This window comes from Lipophrys pholis (assembly GCF_963383615.2).
Source record: "Lipophrys pholis genome assembly, chromosome: 8".
Lineage (NCBI taxonomy): Eukaryota > Metazoa > Chordata > Actinopteri > Blenniiformes > Blenniidae > Lipophrys > Lipophrys pholis.
Genome location: NC_137630.1, coordinates 17,576,813 through 17,600,423, shown reverse-complemented (window position 1 = coordinate 17,600,423; position 23,611 = coordinate 17,576,813). Strand labels below are relative to the sequence as shown.

The window sequence follows — 23,611 nt, the reverse complement described above, 5'->3', positions numbered from 1 at the left end:
ACAGTTCGGTCTGTGACCTCCACTGGGTGGGGTTTAGGTCTGGCGATGCCCATCATTATGGCTTTTTACTGGAATAATGAGTCAAGTCTAACTCTGTACAATCAACATCATGACCAGACTGCAGCTCACGTGTGCTTTGCTCCGCTATGTCTGGTTGTTGCAGCCGTTTTGGCTGAAGTCTCTGCTGCGCTGAAACGATACCTGCATATCTGGCAAACATGTCCGGCCATTCCTCGGAAAGCCTTTCGTGTCACGAGGTGCCAAAACCTCAGACACCAATTACTGTGTGCTCTTGGCGCTGCCTTGTATTTTATGTAGCGTGTGTCAAATATTGTCCTGGGAGAAGATTTGAGTATTATTTGTGGCGGTTGCAGCCAGCAGCCTGTTTATTCTGAGTCTCACTCAAATCAGTCGCAGCGAGTTGGCACCACCCAAAGCCACAAACTGGCAGACTTGAACATTGTCTGGGTTTGTGAGAGGTTACAAATGGTCATGCTACAAAAACATACTCTTAAAAAAAAAAAAGAACAGGTTTAAAGTGTAGGGTATTAAGGAGCTCTACAATATTAGGAAGATTCAAGTTTAACAGACTGTGATCCTTGTCGGACCACTGCCACACCCCAGCCAAGATTTTGCTTCTTACAGTAATATATTTCCTTTTCTCCTTGACTTTTTTGCTGATGCATCCAATATACTTTATTGCTTTGTTAAAAAGTTGTCTTTTTTCTTTTAAGGTTAAGGTTTTTCATTGGCGATGGTTTTCACTTGTACCTGACTCATCTCACTCCAAACTTCACTACATGTATTTGTAGTTGTATTTTATTCTTCAACGCAAAGCATGAATGATGTGCAGTTATCCAAACATGTCAACATTTTGGAAAAGAAAAATTTGATTGATCATAGGTCCATAGAATCACTCCCACCTGTGTGGATTCTGCAGATATTATTCTTCAGCATTTTGGACATAAAATTTGTCCAAATTCCTCTCCTCTGCCCCAGCATTTCAAAACATCAAGATGAGTCAGAGAATTACGAACCAATCAATTTTTAAAGGTGAACCAATCGCCTTTCAAAACATTTTTACCACATGGTATCCGTTGACCAATCACATTGTTCGTTACTGGGCATAATACAACCCCGAAGTCAGTTGCGAGTTGTGTACTCGAGCCAATAATTTGCTGTATTTTGGCAAAAAAGATGAATTTGGGCAAAATTAGACAATTAGTGATGGACATTATACACATATTTTAGATGGCTTAGAGCCACATTTCCGCTATTTTTTGGCAGTCGTATCCAAAAATTGACGGCTCGCTGCCTAAAACCATGCCGATACCACTTTTTTAAAAGGATGAGTACTGATACCGAGTACCGATACAAGTATTTATTAAAATTGCATTACGATTGTTTTCAAAATGTTTAATTTTCGTCAGATGTTTTCAAATTTCAGAAAAAAACCACTGTTGTTTTATTGGACTTGGCATTACAACATATCTGATTAAAAAATAAACAAATATCTAAAATTTCAAGAATAGCTATATTATTTAAACTTGTAGTTTGATGTTGTAAAGAATCCTAGGAGATGGTTTTCTGTCTCAGCTGATGTCTTATTGTCTCGTCAGGACGCAGGGACAGTTCAGACTTGACCAAGGGTTCTAACTGTCATGGCCAGACATGTGTAACATGCAGATTATCTACGTCATCCTCTTGGTCGGGAGAAGTCGATCTTTGTGCGTATCCATGCACATTGATGCTTCCTTCACACCCTATTGATCAACAGGCCTCACAACTATTTATTAATGTTACGCTGGAAATATTTCCTAACTGTCAGGTCTCTGTCTGCATCTGCCCCGGTGAGTCTGCCTCACTTTTCCAATTGTCTTCTTCCTCTGTGTGCACCTATTTGTGTCGTTATGAGTTTCATCAGTGTTCTCCCTTTCACTGCGCATTTAAGCCTGCCTCTCTCTGTTGGCGGTGTCAGTTCATTTCGTCAATTCATCTTGTCCCGTTCCCCAGTGTCATCTGTGTGCTCTCTGGTTGTTAGTTTTTGGATTCTGCTTTGTTTTGGATTTTTATCTGCCAGACAATTTATTATACAAATAAATTCTATTTTTATTGAAACTCTGTGAGACCGCATTTGGGTCCACCTGCATTCCCTGACTCTAACAATGTGTTCCTGAAGCATCAAGTTCTTGTGCTATCGTGTGACTAGTAGAACTGAGAAATGAAAATCAAAAGTGATGATAAGAATAATAATTTAAGTTTTCAGTGTTGCAATGTAGTGACTCTTCTGTGTGCACAGACCTGGCCTGTAGTAAAGGTTGATTATGAATCTATAAAGTTTAAACCTTCTTTATTGTTACAACACATCTGTCTCAATGAAACGTGTGTGGATAAAGAATGCAATTAACATATTTGAACTAACATGTTTGCATACCAATAGTTTATTAATAGTGGCTCTGCAACACTTTTTATTTTGCCAGTTATTGGATCTTTTCCAGAAGAGCCCACTGGTGTGCGGTGAGGGGGTCTGATCCAAATATCATATCAATTTCTGTGCGAAAACAGACTTTTGAATTCAATATGTGCTATTCTAACAGGTCTGCGTAACACACTCCATATGTAAAGGCTATGTATTGTTGCTGCAAACCACTTCCAACAGCCTCCATCCATCCATCTTTTACGAGTACAGGTACGAGTACACGGTGTAGTTTCCGACCTGATACTGGAATTGGTGCATTCCTATTATGTGTAAATAATTACTGTCACAATTTTACGGTTGTACTTTCAATTTGTCCAGTTTGTTTTGGTGGGCTTGTTACTTAATTCTTCAGTCGAAACACAGTTTAGGATGTTCAGAACCACTCACTAAACAAGTCAAATATTATACTCTATCTGCTACTGTCTGCAAGCTGGAAGTTTATCAAGGCCGAATCATTATTATTTCAACAAGTTCTAACGTCCAGATTGTAGAACAGCTGCTAACATGTGCTGTCTGATTGAATCATCACACTGAACCACGCCAGTGCTAACACTCAGCTGAAGCGCCACAGCAACACGACAATAGTTAAGCGACCACGTGCAACCCAATCCAGCCTGTCAATCAATAAAACTAAAGAGGAATTTCCAAGGTATCCATGACACATTTTTATAAAATTGCTTTCACTGTTGCTGGCTTTCCAGTCATACGGCTGAAACATATGCCTGCTGAGAATGCAGGATCAACTCACAAACATAACATAGTAGGTATACACACTCTTCCAGCCATGATCAGAGCTTCCCTCTTTTTCTTTTTTTTCCATTTAGGCTCAATTACAACCACAGTGTGTTTGGATTCACATCTGTTTATTCATGCAGTTTTAACTGTGAATGAGGTTTGGACACTCGGTTAAAATTGACTGTGTTACATAATCCTTTTGAAAAGTGCTCCTTTGTTCTGTGTTTGAGTAATTGTTTATTTCCCTCATTTGTTTTCATTTTGGTCAGAATTAAAATACCAAAGTAAATGAGACATCATGGATGACATAACTACTGACTTTTCTGACTCATCCGTTATATTTTGAGTATGGTTTTGTCCATTTTTTCCCAAACAAAGTAAGAAACAGGACTGATGATATACTCAGACAGAGAGTCAACAGTTTTTATCCCTTGCGACGGTTATATGACTTTCTATTTCCCTAAAACACCCACAAAATGTACCATGTTAACGTGGGCTGGGAGGTAATTTGCAACAGACAACTGAAGAGTCACTTTTGACTCATTCAGTCATTCATTCATGTGACTTTCCATTTCCACTAAATGTCTTATTATATTAGCCTCAGTCATTAAAGTTTGCCCTGCAGTAACCCCGAGCCTTCATGTCTTGATCAGCTCATTTCCCAACAACCACCTGCTCGCCGATCCTTGATTCCTTATTTACCTTTCTTCCTTATATAGCCAACCGATCCATTTACTTGGTCTCCAACAGATTGAGCCATTTTTGTTTCCAGCCTTTTTTTGTCTGCCTGTTACAGACTGCTGACTTTGGCTCGATCCCAACCCCAAACCTCCATCCTGCCTTCTTTTGCTTCAGTATTGGTGGCTCATTGTCATGTCTGTCTCGGAGTTGGTACAAAGAGTCACTATTACTTCAACCTCGATGAGGGACTTGAATGTCTGCAGCACTTTATTCAATAGTTGTGGACATTTATGGCATTATAGGAAGAACAGATGATAATGTTGGTGCTGTGACGGACCGATGACTTGACTGCTGTCATCCATATCCAGCTGGAATCGGCTCCATCCTGACATGGATTCGGTGGCACAGAACAAGAAAGGACAATGTGACTGTGGCACTGAATTACTAAAAAACTGATTTAAAAATGGAGACTTTTCAATTGGTTCAAAATAAAATTTTCATCGACCCAAGCATCAAGTATACCCAAAGTGAAGTGTGTTAGCGTTGATTTTTTTTTGGGGCCTTTATTTAGGGTCTTACTCAAGGACCCATGTTTTTTTGGACTGATAGTAGGTTTCAGACTATGAGTTGGACAAATTCACCACTTAAACCAACAAAAACTGACATAGACTAACAGAAACTAATGAAAGCAAGCATAATGGATATAAAACAGAAGTTGAGAGAAATAATCAGAATCAATATTGTTAACATACTATATACTAATATATATGGACTGGCGATCTGTCCAGGGTGTATCCTGCCCTCGCCCATTGCAAGCTGGGATGGCTCCAGCGCCCCGCGAGCCTGCACGGGATTAAGCTTTAAGGAAGATGGATGGATGGACGTTATATATTTTTATCAAAAACATCAATCAGCAAAATAATACAACCATCAAACAAGCAACTTTGATGCTTGTTGCACAATTTGAAAGATTGTTGAATCGTGAAGTTTTAAAATGCACAAATAATCGAGAAATCATCATAATCCCATCTGCAAAATGCTGTAAATAATGAAAATCACAAGCAGCCTTTACAAGTTCACTGAAACTACAAATAAGCAGCATATTACTGCCAAACGCAGTATGGACTACTACAAACTGTGTAATTTCACATCTGCAAATGTGATTATGGAATGTTGTAACTTTTGTGTGATTAGAACAGTCTGAGTCTCCTTTTTATTTTCGCCTGCCCCCACTCCCAGGTATTCTCGCGCTCTTTGACGATTTGAACATGTGCTACACATTTTTTCTCCACTTTGACCATTGGCAAAGGCTTTTCAGCACTCTGATCAATGAATTCTCTCTCTTTTAACATTTAAAAGGACAAATATTTTCATTTCTTCGCGCCCTGCTGTTTTTGCATTCGTAAATCAACAAGGAATCCAAAGGAGTTTTCCTGCATACCCTCACATACCCAAACAATAATCGTGCAAACTGAATGGAGGTCATTGTACAGTATCACAGGGTCCACTGTCAGTGAGGGTGGTACTTACTGTCTGGGAACTTTCCAACATCTGCGTGCTCTGGAAAATGTGTCCAGCCCTTTTTGCCTGTCTCCGTTTGCATTGGCAGGTACAAGTATGATTTAGCTGATAGTGATTGCCTTTGACATTATCCTTCTTTTCAAGCCAGGTTGGTATACAGATGAAGCAGGCTGTCTGATTAATACTTTTTTTTTTATAAATTATTTGTAATCTTTTCTATGATATATATACATTTTGTGTTAGAGTTGTTAAACCAGACCACTAATCAAATCAATTCATATTGGGTTAAAATCTTGGGCCTTTTGAGTGAAGTTTTCATGTCCTCTTTCTTGTTAATATGAATTGTTTTTGACTGTCAGTCTCCATGTTTGCTCTATGATGAACTGGCACCTGTCAAGCTGTAACCTGCATTCACCTATTATTAGCTGAGATTCCCTCCATTACCTTGAACACAATTAATCTTATGAATGATGTAATTTTGATCACATTTGGAACCCATTTCAGATGGAGATACTATGTAATTCCTGCATTGTGTTGAACTTTTTTTTTTTTCTCCCCACGAGATTTGTGGCCAAAATTCCAATATAAGTTTGAGGTTAAGGTGCTTGGTCACCATTTGGGCCCCTGTTAACAAAGATGAGTAAAAAATAAATCAGACCTTTCTTTGCGGGTACTGAACATCTCCTGCACGATTTAAGCAAATTAAACAACAACAATTTCTGTCCAAATACACAAAGTTAACAAATGAAAGCTTATTGTTTCATATGAGATCTGAAGGTGTTAAACACTGCGACAAGTCATAGAGCTTTAACATATTGCATTACAATCCTTCTGACATGGGTCGTTCTTGGAGAGCATGGAAAATACATGGTGGCAGCCAAGAAAGTATAGATTGTTTTTGTTAGGTTTTTGTTTTTGTTTTTTTTGTTTTGAAGAAAGTTGAATTTGGAGCTTTGCAGTGCATCTCCAATGGCAGACCACCTGGAGCCCACCTGCATGGGACATGCATACTTTCCTCTTCTCTATCTTTCTGTCTGTCTCCTTCTATTTATAACTCTTTGCTGGACGTCCTTCCTGCCCACCCAGATCTGTGAGAAATGGTTCATGTTGACGTTCAGGAATCTAGTGTTGCTCTTGACTGAATTCCTTCTGCATTGAATAGCTTGCTTTTTGTTTCAGTCACTGCAGGAGCTCTTTCTGCAGCGTTGAGGTCCAGGAATGTTGTGGCCACAGTGGTATTGCTGTAGTATTCTGTATGTGTTGTTGTGCCACAACAGGCCTGTTCTGTAAATGTAAGGTTTTCGCCATGTTTGTCACCATGTTCCCAGTATGACTAAACATTTGTTTGTCTGCTTTCTCTTGACTTTTATTGACTGAATCTTTCTTTCTTTCTTTCTTTCGTGAACAAAGAGAGTAGTAGGGTGTAGCACTGTTCATCCACAGGCAGACGGCCTCGTGCAGGTGGGCTGTTTACGTTCCAGTCAACAGGTGCCATCTTTTAGTGCATATCCATAAGCAGTTCTCCTACATTCAAGAGATATATCCACATAGTATCTTGCAGTCTCAATGTGCTACATTGTTTAACTGTAATGTACACTGGGTATTTAGAGTAGAGTCTGTCTGTCTGTCTGTCTGTCTTTTTTTATTTTATCTCCATCACCATGTTTGTTGTAACTATTCAAAACTGAGGCAATGTTATGTCTGAACAAAGGTGTCTCCTGTGTTTATGTACATGCTCGTCTATCCTTTCATCTGCTCTTCCATTCTAGCTTATCCAAGTTCAGGTCTCTGGGGGGCTGAAGCTGATCCCAGCTGACGATGGACAAAGACAGCGTACACCCTGAAACACACGGTCTAATTCATTTACATTCACATTCATGCATTGCAAGCAATTTTAGCGTCAGCAATTAACTTCATTTATATGCTTTGGTGCAAACCCATCCACGCACATAGGGAGAACTTCCAAACTCTGCACGGAACAGTCCTCAAGGAAAGGACTTTCTTGTGGTGATTGGGAGAGCCCCATGATTCCAGTTCGTATTAGCTCCAGACATGTTGCACTCACAGCAGGATAGTCAAAGGAAAGAGAGGGATTAACTTTCCTTTGAGTATGGCCTCAGGCACAAGGGGGTTTGACAAGTATTTGGGGTTTTTTTTGGAATAAAATATTGAACAGTGGAAAGATCCACTCTATATCCGTCCCCCTCTGAAGTTCAGCAGCTATATCGGACCGACCAGCAGCTTGTGAAAACATCAGCTGGATAAAACCTCCTCTGCTTAAATCAGAGTTGTCACCACAAAGGTCCTGGAAGTTATTTGACTTACAGACAACACGGCTAATATATTTTTCTCTCCTTAGCTCATGTGAAGCTGTGCAAACTTGGAACGCCACAAGACTAGAACCAGACCAGAGGGAGGAGAGGGAAAAGAGCCGGGGGTGGAGGAGGGTGTGTGTGTGTGTGTGTGTGTGTTTTTGGAAGTGGAAATGGGCAGCAGGGAGGAGGAATGTGAAACATTTCTAATGTCGGTCCAGTGACTGTTTACACGGTAGTCAGCCCGTGACATCAGAGTCCAGACTTTATAAATGTCAGCATGCACAAGAATGAGCAGTGAGCAAACAGCTGCACTGGTCGCACCACACCGTCACACAGGTCAGGAAGACGGCAACACAAGCACTCATGGAGCGACTACTATGTGACTGTGGGATTGCTTTGGCTGTACTGCTGAGTGTGGCGACACAGGTGAGGCCGGACCTTTATTACTCTTCTATGAGTGAAATAGTTGTTGTTTAGTGTGTGACACAGAAGAGCTGCTTGATTTTATGATATTTTGTAAAAGAAGAAACCATAGAACCAGAGTGCACTCATTCATTCATTCATTCATTCATTCATTCATTGTCCCATAAAAAAATAGGAATAGATTATTTAGCTTGAGGTCATAAGTAAAATTTCATATTACGTTTGTGATGCAAAATGAGATTTGAAAGAAGCAATGTAACTATTATAGCTTCAGCACTGCGGATTACTTGTTATTTTAATGGTGAATTTATCAGAAGTAGCTGTGACATTGCAATGTGGTCATTATATCATTATTCCTCACAAAAAACAAACCAAAATTATTTTGGCAAAAATGCAATGTATGTCAATTTAAAAAAAAATTATTATAATTTCATCATCAGCAATAGCAAATAATCAAGATTTTTTTGGAAAGTTGGTTTTCTTTACATTGTTATTGTAATATCGAATCATTGCTTGCTGATAATGATAAAAAAACAAAGATGTGTAATGTCCCAGTTGTGTGTAAAACTGGTATTTATTGACTTTGTTAAAAAGCACTAATGAGATTCTTTGAGACTGAGCTCTCTCCTCTGGTGTTTTGGCTCCATCATGTAATTGGAAACAGTGGTTTGTCCTGACTGTGTTAGATTGTAATGGAGCCTCATTGCCTCTCATGCACATTCTCATAATAGTAGGATTTGTTTTCCCATGGCATAACCTCTGCCAGTGTGTTGCCTCTTTCGTTAAGGGCAGAAATCACAGAGGAACAACGGGTTAGGAGCACCCACCTCTTGGAAAAACTGATAATCGCACTCCTTCAAAGTTTCATTTGACCTTCCAAATTAGGTGGTCTAGAATGCCACTTTAAAATCCCTACATTGTGTATGGAAAACAGACTATCATTTTATGGTTTGCTTGGTTCTAGCTTTTGTATATTCATGAAAGTGGGCGTGTCTGATTCTGTTTGGCTTCAGAGTAATGTTTTGGTAAATCAGTGAGAGGAGAGGAGGTCCAAAGTCTTTTTTTGTACTAAATCTATTGAGGCTTTGGCTGAAAAAAGGTTGGGAACCACTGGGGTCTATAGATATGTGTATATAGATCAAATCTGCAGCCTCCATAGAGATCTATTAGTAGACCACCCCCCACAAAACAGAAAATTTCCTGTTTTGTGCTACCCAACGATGGCATGGAATTTCTTCTTTCCTCTAGGTGCTGTGCCAGCTGTGTGACAGACCATGCCTCTGCCCCGGTCCACCCCCTCAGTGTTCCACAGGAGTCCCCCTGGTGCTGGACGGCTGCCGATGTTGCCAGGTGTGTGCTCGGCAGCGAGGCGAGTCCTGCACCGAGATGTTCCCCTGCGATGCCCAGAAAGGACTGCAGTGCGACTACAGTGCCAGCTTCCCAGGAGACCCCGGGGAGTGTGTCAGTGAGTGCCTCTTCAGACAAGCAAACACTCCATCCTACCCACGTCTCTGCAGGGATAAAACAGATCCTCTCAGCCAGTTTGCATGAGTGCGACACACGTAAACAGCTCAATGTCTCCTCAACTGACCGGGAAAAGCCTGTTGGGTGGCGGTGAGGCGCCAGAAGTCCAAACGCTTTCAACTTTTATTTCCAGGGCTGCTGTAATGACTGCCCTTTCAGCATGACAGATTGCAGCGACAACACTCGTAGACTGAAAAACAAGCAGTTTCCCAGGAGAGAGGCCTGCGTTCCCATATAGCTACATAACCATTAGAGGGTACAGCGACTCCTGTGTCCTCACACTTCTCTTATTTAACGCCACCATGCACCCCCCCCCCGCCCTTTCTCCTTTATATTTTCACTTCCTGGTTAACTTTGCCACATTGATAGGAAGTAGCAGGTGAGCAGTAGTGTGTGAACTATTTGTTTTGGTTTTCTTTTTAAGTGCAAGAGATATGCAGTAGTGTATTAAAATACAAGGTAGCCAGTAACTTGAAGATACATTAAACTTATCAAAATATTTAATTTCTTCAAGAGTTCTTTAAATGGGATCCATTTCTCAGCACGTTTCTCATAATTACTGTTCCACATCTTTTACAATATTTGAGCACATCTGTCTTATAACATAAAGTGGAATTAAAAATTCCCCTAATGTGATTAATGAGATAACTTGGGCCTAAGAATAAAAAATTAACTACAGTCACCATCACTTGGATTGTGTTGACAGTGTGAATGTTGAGCGTGGTGTTATTTATGCTGAATGCATCAGTCAGGAACACCGCCAGGTAGCAATTAAACTAGGGGCCAAAAATAGCTGCATTTGTGATATTCCAGGAAATATAAAGCTTGGTGATTTTGTCAAAATGTTTAAATCCTACAAAAGCAGCACGTTGGCATAGCTTCAGATTAAAATATTCCATGAATGACATCCTCTTACCACAGAGAGGTTGGAAAAAACCCAGTAAGAGATGCTTAAATTAGCAAATATGGCAAATTACAGATGTCTCACTTAACATTCATTGCACTGCAGTAGAGACGACCTCTGTGCTCCTCTCACAGGTCAGGAGGATCTGGGCTGCGAAGTCAACGGCATCGCGTACCAGGAGGGTCAGTCGTTTCAGCCCTCCTGCGACACGTTCTGCCGCTGCAGAGGTGGCGGTGTGAGCTGTGTGCCCTCCTGTCCCGTCAACATCCGCGTTCCCACTCCGGACTGTCCCAACCCACAACTCGTCCGGCTGCCAGGGAAGTGCTGCAGGGAGTGGGTGTGTGAAAACCTTGATAACACTGTCATCAAGGATGCTATTACAGGTAAACCATTAAGATGCATATGTTGATATCTTAAAGTAAGTAAATATAACAAGAACTTGTGTGTCTATACACAAGAATATTGTTTTTTGGGGGAAATTAATGTACACCCTTTATAACCCAGAATACCAAGCCTACCATGCCTTGATAGTCCAATATAGTTCATTTGTTGAAGGATTTTCTACAGTTACTCACAGCTTACTGGTGCCACTACATGTCATACATTCAGCACATCTGCACATGTCCCCCATCCTCCCTGACTAAGGGTCCTGTGGAGCAGGTGAAGCTGACCTTTCAACCAATCAGCAAAAAAATAAAAAAAGCACGAGTACCTTGAAACTTGTCATATGAAAACAGAAGCTGTCAAGATTCACCAAAAATAACTGTTTGTAGACTTTTGCAGGCTGATTATAGTGCACTATACTTTTTTGGCAACACTGAGAGGAAATAACTTGACTGATGTAACAGGCGTGTTTGTTTTATGAATAATCAAACAAACTGAATCCCTGACAGTCAAAAGTCTCAAAAGGATTTGGCCACTGTCAGACAAAGCGGTGATAGAGGTTCCATTTGTTTTCAGACGTGAGTCTAAGACAAACCTTGGACTGGCTGTGACTTCACATCTAATGAAAACTCCAAGAAACGAAATACTTCCCTAAATGTTCCCTTCACATCCACCCTGACAGCAGAGCTGGATATTTACAACACATTTTTTAGTGTCTGGCTGCTCCAGCCAGATGTATTTCCATGTAAAGCATGAGTGGATTTCCGAGCCTCAGTTGCTCATTGATGATCAGTCCATATGTAACATCACCCTCCGTTCATTTTTATAAGCTTTGTCACTGGTGGTCATGTCTGGACGTTTTTACTGGAGCATTTCTGTATTAAACTGGGGTGTGTCTGGCCAAAGGAAAACTCCCAAAGTCCAAATACAAGCCACATTTTTTTGGGACTGTGTTTCTTAGTTTCATAACAGCAACCACATCTGTGTGACAATTAAACAAATGAAGCCGTGTAGGGATTACGTTACTCTATTAAAGGAGGAGCGTATGTGTGTTTTTGCATGAGACGTGCTTGAGGTAAATGAAGCCAGTCGAACAACATCTGGAAGTTCAAACAGTGTCTGAGTCGAACTACATCATGAGAGCGGCAAGGGAACACTTTGTTCTTGAATTCAAAATCTGCGATGTCACGCCTGAATATCAGCTGATTACATGACTTGTACATGTTAGTTGTGGGAGGATGCATTGCTTTGAGTTCTTTTTAACATGCAAAACAATCTAGGGCAATTGATCAGATTGTAACTATTTGTAATCGCATGAGAATTTAGACAGCTTGTCATAGTAGTGAATGAGTTCAGAGAGATATTTTTACTCAAAGAGGATAGAAATATATAGTATAGAGAATCTCCATATATTGAAAAAGGGTCTTATTAATCAATGTATAGGCCACATCTTTTGATTGTTGCATTCCTGTGTGTCATATCAGACAGTAAAGGCTGTTGAGGTTGGAGGACTAAATATTGACAACCTGAAAGATGCAGGTGAATGTGGTTACACCTGCAAGGAGAGTCAGCTATCATTCATTTACAGTCAACCGAGATGGAAAACAGCAATGTTCCATGTCAACAAGGCTGGACACATGAAATGATAGTAACCTAAAACTATTGCGTTTCCCTTCATTTTAAAGCAAAAACAACATCATCTTGAAATTGTTCACATTTTAATGGTCTCTCTACTAAAACGTAATGTGGAAAAAGTCAGTCACCTCTGGGAACACAGGGTTTCTGCAGACTTCAGCATGTTTTCACTAACTCACCGTCATGGTGTGGTATTACGAGTTTATGAGCAATATGGTAACTGGTGTCTTGTTTGGTATTTTTACAATTTAACAAGTTGCTGTTGGGTATTTTCTCTTCATTTTAACGTTATTATTTGCATGTGGTATCAAGTCTTTGGCTGCCAGCATCATCGGGTTCTGCTGTTCAGTTTTGGGCTTCAGTGCTTCATTGAATTATCTACTGTTATAAAGAGAGTGCGACCCTCAGTGGACAGATTAGATACTGCAGTTAATATGATCAGAGTGGTAGGTAATACTGTATCTACTCTGGTATTATTTGTATTTACTCCTTTCTGTTTAAATGAGCATGGTGGCGGTGCCTCTTGCTTTCCAGTGAGAACATCCTCAGTTCAATTTTGGATATGTGTCTTTCTAGCAGAGTTTGCATGTTCATATGTGCGTATGTGGGACTTTCTCCAGCTACTTCAGGTTCCTCCAAAAGTCCAAATACATATGGTTGAGGGTAATTGGGGACTATACCCTGCTTTTACCCATAATCCACTGTGTTTTGATCCAGCCATCACAACCTTGGGTGGGATAAAGCTGTATAAAATAATCAAATACATTGTTTGTGATATTTCTGGTTGTTGTTGAGTAAATATTGAGTTTGGAGCATTACAATTGAAAAAACACACAAAATCTTCAAAACCTCAGCAAAGTAATATTGAAATAGCTGCTTGTACATCTATGGGTATTTTAAGCAAGACAATGCAATAAATTGGCATCTGTTGTTTACAATACAATACTATTACTGCTTAGTTACCATGATGTAGCATTACTTTTAGTATTTTGGGCTCAATAAGGACATAATGTTTTCTTAAAGTCTTGTTCTGTTTCCTCTACTTTCCCTTCAGCCATGAGACCGGACAGGTTGTGGCCGGCTCTGCCGAGAGGCCACCCTCTGAGGACGCCGGTCCCACCTGTCCCCACCTGCACGGAGAAGAGCACCCAGTGGAGTGCCTGTTCCCAGAGCTGTGGGGCGGGCGTCTCCACCAGGGTCTCCAATCAGAATCCGGCCTGTAAACTGCAGATGGAGACCCGACTTTGTAAAGTGCGGCCCTGCCGTGGCGTTCAGCCCACACCCAGGAAACCCGTGGTGAGCTCTGAGTTAGTTACAATATATGTGTAGGTGTGAAGTAACAACTGCATGGTTGGTTGTTCTAGTTATATGGAAATTACTTGAAATTTATTTGAACAAAATGGTGTACTTTCTCCTCCTTACTTACTTAAAAATTGGATTATTTCTGGTTCTAACCTCTGCGATAACGTATAAGAGATACAAAACCACAATCAGAAGGGAGGTTGACCTCTGTGAAGAGTGCATTAAGTGTAAGATTTGACACACCAACTTTTTAAGTGGTGGTCAGTGAAATTCCGCATTTAGAATAGATTACTGCGTCACAGAGTTCCATCATATATTCAATAGTCTGTTCAATAGCATTTGACTCGTTTTAACTCATTGCGTTTATTCGTTTAGGTTTTCAGTTGAAATATAATATGTGAGGGACAGAGTATATTTTGGCTGTGATCTGCATGTTTGATTTAGCACACATTCTTCACCCTGGGTGCCCTGAAGGAACCTGAGCAGTTGGGATTCCGATAAGCAAAGTTCGGAAACCTGCTACCCCGAATTTAACATGATAAAACAGATGAATGACCAAAATATGTAAATGTAAGACTCCAAACTATGACACAAGTTAAATTGTTGTCCAATATTGTATTGTGTCTGTATAATGAACAAGCTGGTGACGCCATATTCTCACCTCATAGCGGGAATGTCGTGGCTCAGTCTTTCTGTCTGGTTATTATGTTCAGGTGTTCAAACATTTTCCTTCTATGCTGTTGTTCAACAACCGCTTTTGAGGTCATTTCATAACTCTGAATTTTTGCGAGGTTTGAATATATGTGTGATTGTGCACAAACTCTTTATGCAACAAGTATTTTGAAGCTTTAGGTAACTGAACAGTCTTGACATCAAACCACACACCCAATGGACGGGGACACTGAAAGCACATCTGGCGGTCAGAGTTATTACAAACACAGGATTCATATAAAAATAATTCCCATTGGAGAAGTTTGAATCAGTGCTTCTACTTTGCGTTTCTTCAGAAAAGTACCTGCATGCACTTAAACGTATGTCTGTCCTTGTGCCACATGTGCTTATATTATCAAAATAACTCAAGGAATCACTCAAAATAATGAAGGAGCTCACAAATGGCAGGGTATCAGTCGAAGTAAACAAGACTTGTTTCTAGATTTTCTTTTTGTTTACCAAAATGAACTAAATTCAGAGGGAAATTATGAGGCTTTAATAATGACAATAATTGTGAGACTGATGGGAGGAAAGCACGGCTGAATGGGAGTGTTATTCACTTTTCCAGCTAGTAATGTAATATTGAATAATTACTGATTACTCTGAGTGACGCTCAAATAGTTTAATCCCAAATATAAAGCAGAGATCGATGTGAAAAACAAAAATATAGATGTTTTTTGCTCCTGCATGCTGTTTGACTTTACCTCGGTAGCCCCTCATAAATACATTATAATGACAGCCAGTTTCACGTTAGCGTGGAGTGAAACTGAACATCTTAGCTTATCTCGAGAAACCATCTGTGGAATAAAACCACAAAGCAGATGTGAGAACTGACACAACCACCAGAGCAGAATAAACTTTCCCGACACTACACACTCATCTCACGAGGCAGAGCTGCTTATAGATATTTCAAACTGCTCAAGCCCCCCCCCCAAAAAAAAAGCAGAATGCAGAGACTTTAATTATAGAACACTTCACTTTTGCTTCTTTCTTTCTTTAAAGCCCAGTTTTACTTGCAATTACTGGTTTATTCTGCACAAAGCAGTTGAGGTGTGTTGCATTGAATTCTCTTTAGAGCCCTTAATTAACCCTAAACATATTCTTTTTCTGTACTTCAGCCTGTGTTTTTGTTGCCTAACCATAACCACATTTATCTTTTATATGCTATAAAAATCTTTCCCAAGCTAAATCTTAGTGGTCACGAGCATCGTAAGAAGGAAGGTTGTGTTTGTTGGGTTATGTACAAAAGCAAGTTGAAGAATGAAGCAAAACATAACTCTGGGTACTACAGGATGACATGTAATGGCGGAAACATTAACATTAAATGCAGTGGCCTGCAAGGATCCTCCAGGAAGGTTTGAGGAAGTACAATGATTGTTTATGTTGTGTAGACCACCTTCTGGCGATGGGGCTGTTTGTAGCATGTGTTACTCGTCAGAACCGAGGCTTCATAGCGCAGCCATGCACAGGAAAACTGTCCATCTATTGCAATACTTAAATTTATATATACTTTACTTGCGTGTTTTTTTGCCTCTGCATGATGTTTCCCAGTGGGGACAGCAGGGACACTGCCAGGCCAGTTATACGTCACCGGGGCCGATCCGACTCGTGCACCAGGGCTGCTACAGCACTCGAGCCTACCGCCTGGTGTACTGCGGACAGTGCACCGACTCCCGGTGCTGCACGCCGTACCAGACCACCACCGCCGAGGTGACCTTCCGTTGCCACACCGGCAGACTGCTGCAGCGGCCCGTGATGATGATCCACTCATGTGTGTGTCACAACAACTGCCCCTACGCACCGTTCACCAACCCCGCTCTGTGGGGGTACAGACCCTGATCGGACTCCCTACGAGCGGACCCTGACCACTGACTCGCTGAGACGCTCCAGTCACTTACTCACTGGATATAGAGAGAAAGCTCAAGTATTGGCATGAGGATTCATACAGAAACATGGAAAACTGTGACCGCGTTGGGATGAACGCTGATCTTCACAAACTCTGACAGACTGTCTGCACTATTTTACAACTCATTCATACAGCAAGAGGAACTACGTATAATCAGTGAAGTTAATTGGCCATAAGATATACGTATATATATATATATATATATATCCATGTCTTTATTTGAATCATGCACAGGGCTGGTGGATTTCAATGGTTGTAACTCTGGTGGCAACAATAACGCCAAGCAACCTGAACAGAGTTAAGGTCTCTGTTAGATTCAGGTCTGGGCTCAGACCGGTCCACTCTGAAATGTGGTCTTTCTGTTTCTGAAGCCATTCGGTTGTTTGAGTTACTTCCATGTTTGTTGTCGTTGTTCTGAGTACTTATTCACCCAACTTCTACTGACTTTCAGCTAGTTCCCTCACTTGATGATGTCAAGTTGTCCATGCCCCAAGGCCACAGAGCAACCCCAAACCATGATTCTCCCGGCAAGGTTTTATTTAGTATGTTCATTAGAGTCATAAAGTGAAATACATTGTGTTAGTATTTACTTGTGACATACTGTAGGTGTAGATCACATTTATATGCAGGAAATTAAGAAATTCAAAGGTTTCACATCCGGTTTTTGATACTGTACTACTCTGAGAGTATTACCCTCGTAGTTGTTACAGCCAAGAATCAACATAATTTGCAAAACAAGTAAGTAAGCATTGCTTTATGTTCAGTATATGGCAGAAGTGACAAAAAAGAGAGATCCTTGGAGATAGAAATGATGATGAAAGACCAAAAGTGATACTAATTTGCACTTATTTGGCTTCTCTAGTCTTTTTCTTTACACCTTTCAGGTGACACACAAAAACTCTTTTTTTTTTTTTTTTTTTTATATGGAGATGCCTGGTGTGTCAACAGTGACTAGGGGGGGACTATATGCCTTGAAATTAGAAAATAATAATAATAATAATTTCTTCTTTGCCATTTGGGCTTGTTGAATTTGAGCAGTTTGCATTGAAAAAAAGAACAAATTGAACTTGAGATGATCACCTATGAACTGAAAACAATTGACCATGGTGCTGATTTGTCTAAGGATGGTTTTAAAGCCTAATTTATAATCACTATTTATGTCTTTAGAAGTGAAGTTAAGTAGTTTTAGAAAAAAAAACTTGAAAAATCGTTTATTCGACATTTATTGAAAGGATCGCCCTCTGAGATAGATCTTATTTCCACTGGGGTCCTAAACCCATTTCTAATACACAACAATTAAACAAGCATTAAGAAATAACGCAACACATACATAAATACTGAGATACCCCATCTTACCCTTCCACTTATGGTCAGTAAATGAAAAAGTCCTTAAGAAGCAAGAAGTCAGATGGTTTCTTTTTAAAGCTACATCCAATTTGTTTAAAATTTTCTTGGGATAAAATGACTCCAACCTTTGTGTTGACGGATGTTGTTCATTGTGAGCGATGACACTTTTAACTTGAACAGTTTTGTATGCGTCTCTCTTTATGCATAATGTTGCACTTATGTATTTGTTATGTTGTAAATAATTGAAGTAGTTGAGAACACATGTTTGTATTGTATGTCCTGCAATTCTACTTCCAATGAAATTAACTTTTTCTTAATTCCTCTGTTCTGGTTATATCTTTGTCTTGTACATATTTCCTCATCAATTTATTTCATCATCATTCATAAATACCAGTTTGAAATGCATGTTTTCTTCTTGTTAATAAGTAATGACATCACTAATCTGTTTTTTTCGATGAAACGTTTACATAAAATTGGCCGTTAAAGAAAGTGGGAGAGCGCTATTAATGTGTTAAGCGGTTTGATGACAGGGCACTGCATGGTACTGTCGCAGGTGTAGAGGTTCTTCAGTCCAATCTGATATGTAATATAGTTTTAAATTGTTTGCCCCTCTGTTGGGGGTGTCTTCATTTTTAAAGGGAAAATGCTTATCATAGCTAATTCTTAGTTTCGCAGATATTTGCATACTTAGCATTCATGAGGTTTTCTTTCAGTTTCAGGAGATTATATTTCGCTGACTGGGGGATTAAATACTAAATACTCTAAGGTCATTAGAGCATAGCAACACCAGTACCAACAGAACCAACATGGCAACCCACAAGCAGTTAACATTTTAATGTTTTGATCATCTTGGCTTTCATGTATGAAAAGCAGATTAATTTCCGAGATAAGAACAAATGTTACATCATCATTTCAAGACCTCTTAATCCAAGTGTCCTGTCTCACTAAGATCCCATTTGAGGTGTGAACTGCCAGGTTGCATCACCCCACTTTCCGAGCATCCACCCTTCTGGTGAAACATTGTCATCATTGTTGTGGGGGATACATGTATTACATTTATTAGTGGTCAAAACACATCAAATAAATGTATTTGAAATATAAGTAATGTTGAGCTGCCACCGAGTGAAGTTTGATGATTAACTCTAAACTCGCACTCATTCTGCACTCATAGTAAAGAATGTTGGACTTCCTGTATTTTTACATTGAAAGATATCATCTGAGTCATATCTATAGCCAATAAGCTGCATTTAGTTAGATACTTTTATAGTGAAAGCTATAGTAAGTCACTGTGACTTACTGTAACTCAGTATAGTCACTTCAGCTAACTGAACAGAAACATTCATTCATTTTCTTCCGTTTCCGGGTCGCAGTCCGAGCACCGTCACCCACATCACATTTAAGAGCCTTCCTGCAGGTGGTGAGCCCACGGGAAGGTGGCACCCGGTGTGGGACACGAACCCACTACCCTGAGATTGTGAGTCTCATGCTCTACCAACTGAGCTAGCCGGGGGACTTGAACAGAAACAAGTCAAGTTAAAATAACCCCAGTAATCCCAATCAGTCAAGTTCAGTCAACATAACAATTGTGTGTCAAATTTACAGTATTTAGCATAAATCTTCATTGACTGATCAAATATTTCTAAAATTACATATAAAAATACATATACATATAAATTACATATAAAGCTATTTTCCAACTTAAACAATGCAGATACAGTATGTTGTAGACATTTATTTTTTTGGTGTATCCAGCCTTTAAAGGAATTTAAAAACAATTATAAAAAATAAACCCCACAAAGTTTAGTTTCACATTGACAATGCTGCTATATATACATGCTGAGATCATACAGACAAAATGTGCGAATGTGATGAATTTACTAGAACATAGTCTGAGTTTTGTGTTGTGAATATTGAGAAGGGACTGTAGCTATAGAGGATTTTTCCCAATAAGAGTTTTGTATATTAAGCGAAACCAGTGAGTTTGTCTGCACGTAAGAAGAGAGGACCAGCTTACCAGGGAATACAGGCAGCAATGGTGAGTGCTGAATAGAGCTCCAGTCAAGAAGTGGATAACAGCATTTTAAATAATATCCAGCTTGTAAAGGAGAGTTTTTGAGGCAGATCTGTAGATTAAATTGCCATATTGTTAGATTGAGACAACTGTCTTTTCAACCAGAAGTTGTTTGGCAGAATGTGTAAATAACGATTTGTCACGGTAAAGACAAGCGATACGAGATTTGACCTTTGTGAGCAGAACATTTAATGTGGGTTTCAAATGTCAGTATCAGGCTTGACTTCACTGTCAAGCCACAAGAGCTCAACAACCAGTGCACCATAGAAAACATTCGGAGCCGTGGAGGCACAGTGTGATTTTTTTCAGTTGCACCTCCGAACAGAGGAAAAAACCTGCTGTGAATCATCAAGACCACTTCAAACATCATCGGTTCCTCTGTCCCATCTGTGGAGGATGAAAAGATCAAGTCTGGCAGCACCCCTCCCCTCTGGAAGTGCTCGATAGAGCCTCCTTAGAAAATCTGTGCTGGAAGCCTAACCTGGACTGCATTGCACTCACTGCATCTAACTCAGACACTGTACCTTTCAATGTATATTATGTCTTTTAAAATATATTCTGTATTTCTTTTAATACTGCTTATTTTTAGCTGTTTGCTTGTTATTTACAGTCCACAGGTATATTGTTTTGCTGCTGTCAATTAAGGCCTTTTGATCAAATGTTATTGTATAAGATTGTACAATGACAATTTAAAAAAAATCTCATCTATATGTGCCCATCCGCTAACTTCATGCCATTTCCTGGAAACTCAGTTGCAGCTTGTAAAACTGAAAACAGGAAATCTTTAAGCCACGTGCTGCAATCTGGTACTCAGAAACAACCAGAGCGTTCGCCACACTTGAAGGATTACTACCTTGAATCAAGAGGACCATGAATAAAACCTCATGTCCAGACTCCGAGTTTCCAGGAAGATTTCTGCCTGTTGTCTATATCTCAGTGTTAATTATCGGACTCTGTGCTAATGGATGGGGACTCAAGTCTTTGCTGCACAACTGGAAGAAACTTGGAGATGTCAAAATCTTTATTCTCAACCTTGGACTTGCAGATATTCTGTATTTGCTCACTCTCCCGTTTCTGGTGGTGTACCACTTCAACAACAGCAAATGGACCTTTGGAGACGTCTTCTGCAAGATAACAAGAATCTGCTTCAACCTGAATTTGTACGGCAGCATTGGGTTTCTCACTTGTATCAGCATGTACAGGTACCTGGCCATCGTCCATCCAATGAGGGTGATGGGGAGAATAACTGATGCCCACTCCGTGCTGATCTCCATCGTGGTGTGGCTGTTGGTGAGTGCTCAAAGCATTCCAGACATGTTCTACATGAAATCATCCAGAAATCACACTGAGAAATGTTACGAGACCACGTCTGATGAATACGTGGAAGCTTACCTGAACTACAGACTTGGATGGACACTCACTGGATTCTGTCTCCCCTTCCTCATAACCGCGGGCTGCTACGGACATGCGATTGCTGTTCTCTGCCGGAAAGATAGACTCGACAAGGGACTGAAACAGAGAAGCTTGAAATTGTTGTTCATCTTGATTCTCCTCTTCTCCGTTTGTTACATCCCATTTCATGTCTTCAAGAACCTCAACCTCTGGTCAAGAGTTCTGGCCAAACAGAAGAAAGTCCCTCAGTGGTGTAATGGAGTCTACATTGCTCATCAAATAAGTCGCGGCCTTGGGTGTCTGAACAGTGCTCTCAACCCTTTGGTTTATCTTCATGTAAGTGAAGACATCTCTTCACAGCTCAGACAGCTGCTGCAGCGGATTCGCCTGAGGTTTTCACGAAAACGCACGACAAGCTCTCAAGCAACACACCTATAGCTGAAAGACTTCTGTAAACCCCGGATGTTATAATGGGCGAAACTTCTTCCAAGACAAATGACCAATACCAGTTGACCTGATTCAATTAAAACAGCTTAAAGTCACATTTATCAGCAGTGTCAAAGACTTTCTCTTCACTTTTATCAATTGTATGTTGCTTTTCTAAAATGATGCCATGCATCTCTCCATCTCTTCTGACATGGTTTTACTGATGTAAGTGTGTGTGAATGAGTCCAAAGACAATCATGTGAGGTTAACTGGTGACCTTAAATTTCTCTCTCTCTCTCTCTGTCTCTCTCTCTCTCTCTCTCTCTCTCTCTCTCTCTCTCTCTCTCTCTCTCTCTCTCTCTGTCTGTCTGTGTGTTTGTCCTGTGACAGACTGATGACCTGTGCAAGATTTATTCTCACATCCAACTAGGGCCACATTTGACAGATTATTTTAGGATATGTCCGCCTGAATCTAAGTCGCTTGCTGAACACAGCTCAATATTTTTGACCTCTTATTGTCATGTTGTTACATCTTTAATAAAAGAAAACCTTTAGAAAAAAACAACAACTTTTGAGCACACCTTATGATTTACTATCTTATTATTTTGTCTGCATAATTATATGATCAGGACCACATTGAGGGCCTTTCTGTAAAGAGCTTGCTTGGTTTGCCTGTGCATGTGTGGGTTTCTCGTACCGCTGATGTATTTGATGGTAACTATAAACTGCAGTCAGAGTTTGAACTGGAGACCTATCCCAGGTGTACCCTTCGCCCATTGTTAGGTGGAGACCGACCCCAGAACCCCGTCACCATAACTTGGATAAAGTCCTAAAGGCAGATTACAAGACTAAACATGAGCTTTATGATTTTTTCCTTTTTAGACAATATTTTGTTATCAGGGAGACTTGCTTCAGGGAATATATTGATGAAAAACTGCCTCTTTTTTTTTAACCAAGCAGCAGTTTAACATTATGTACTCTTCCTGTTGAATAAGCCTAGATATGTATTTTTCTTTTTTTTATAAAAACATATCTGATGTTTTTCAAGATGTTTAAACTAAGAATAAAAGACAGAAAATATGCCTGAGCCACAAACAGTCGCCAGGATTTTCTCGCCATTGTTCAAAACTAGAATGAGGAGGTGTTTTACTTCCTGACTATTGTGGTTTGTGCAAGTTCATTGGCATCACAATTTGGGTCAAAATATTGTTTGAACATGGCACAGGATCAAATTGAGATGTGTGCAGATGGGTGGGTTTTTATTGTGTATTTACCTTGTAAAGCACATATTCTTTTCATGTGAAGCTGCAGGTATTATGAGCAAGATAGACCCTGGACAGGTCACCTGTCTCCCAGGATACATAGCTTACACCCATTTCGGAAAGAAACTGTAGTTTGGAGAAAACCCACCAAAGTACAACATGCAAACTCAGATTACTCTGACTGGGGACCTTCTCACCAGAAGGCAACCACAAACATATTTGGGTTTTTTGTTTGTTTGTTTGTTTTTACAAACAAAACTGTTATTGTCCACTTCTTTCTGATTTCCCAATGATTGATTTTAAAAAATAAAATAAGGCATTCCTTAACAGTTTTAGCTATTTAGCTGTTTTAAGTTTTTTGGTTTTGTTTTGTTTTTTTATCTGTTAGAGCTCATTATTAAGTGTGAGATAAGTGCAATAAAGCCATCAATTTAAAATGTTTATTGACACATAATTTTAAATGCAAGTTGCAGAACCTGCCTCAGCTGTTCATGCTGGCTTTGTCAAATTCAGATAAAATCGTGCAGCAATGAGTCGTTGTCCTTACAGGACACTTTGTAGGTCATTTTCCCAACCTCCCACTTGCATTTTGT

The 23,611-nt window shown here is 40.0% G+C and overlaps 2 protein-coding genes across 2 annotated transcripts; both read left to right on the top strand.

Annotated features, from left to right (window-relative positions):
• Positions 1-8,042: 8,042 nt before the first annotated feature.
• On the top strand, positions 8,043-16,581 carry ccn5 (cellular communication network factor 5). The gene is made up of 5 exons (XM_080469001.1): positions 8,043-8,157; positions 9,403-9,619; positions 10,717-10,965; positions 13,656-13,897; positions 16,166-16,581. The coding sequence occupies exons 1-5, from the start codon at positions 8,095-8,097 to the stop codon at positions 16,451-16,453; spliced, it is 1,059 nt and encodes a 352-aa protein (XP_080325127.1). The 5' UTR covers positions 8,043-8,094; the 3' UTR covers positions 16,454-16,581.
• A 4,185-nt stretch (positions 16,582-20,766) lies between these two features.
• On the top strand, positions 20,767-22,305 carry LOC308113071 (P2Y purinoceptor 1-like). The gene has a single exon (XM_080469003.1). The coding sequence runs from the start codon at positions 20,809-20,811 to the stop codon at positions 21,766-21,768; it is 960 nt and encodes a 319-aa protein (XP_080325129.1). The 5' UTR covers positions 20,767-20,808; the 3' UTR covers positions 21,769-22,305.
• The last annotated feature ends 1,306 nt before the right edge of the window (positions 22,306-23,611 follow it).

Coding starts and splice junctions, on each gene's coding strand:
- ccn5 (XM_080469001.1), top strand. CDS start 8,095: ATGGAGCGACTACTATGTGACTGTGGGATTGCTTTGGCTGTACTGCTG. Junction 9,620..10,716: donor AGACCCCGGGGAGTGTGTCA/GTGAGTGCCTCT, acceptor CTCCTCTCACAG/GTCAGGAGGATCTGGGCTGC. Junction 13,898..16,165: donor CCACACCCAGGAAACCCGTG/GTGAGCTCTGAG, acceptor GATGTTTCCCAG/TGGGGACAGCAGGGACACTG.
- LOC308113071 (XM_080469003.1), top strand. CDS start 20,809: ATGAATAAAACCTCATGTCCAGACTCCGAGTTTCCAGGAAGATTTCTG.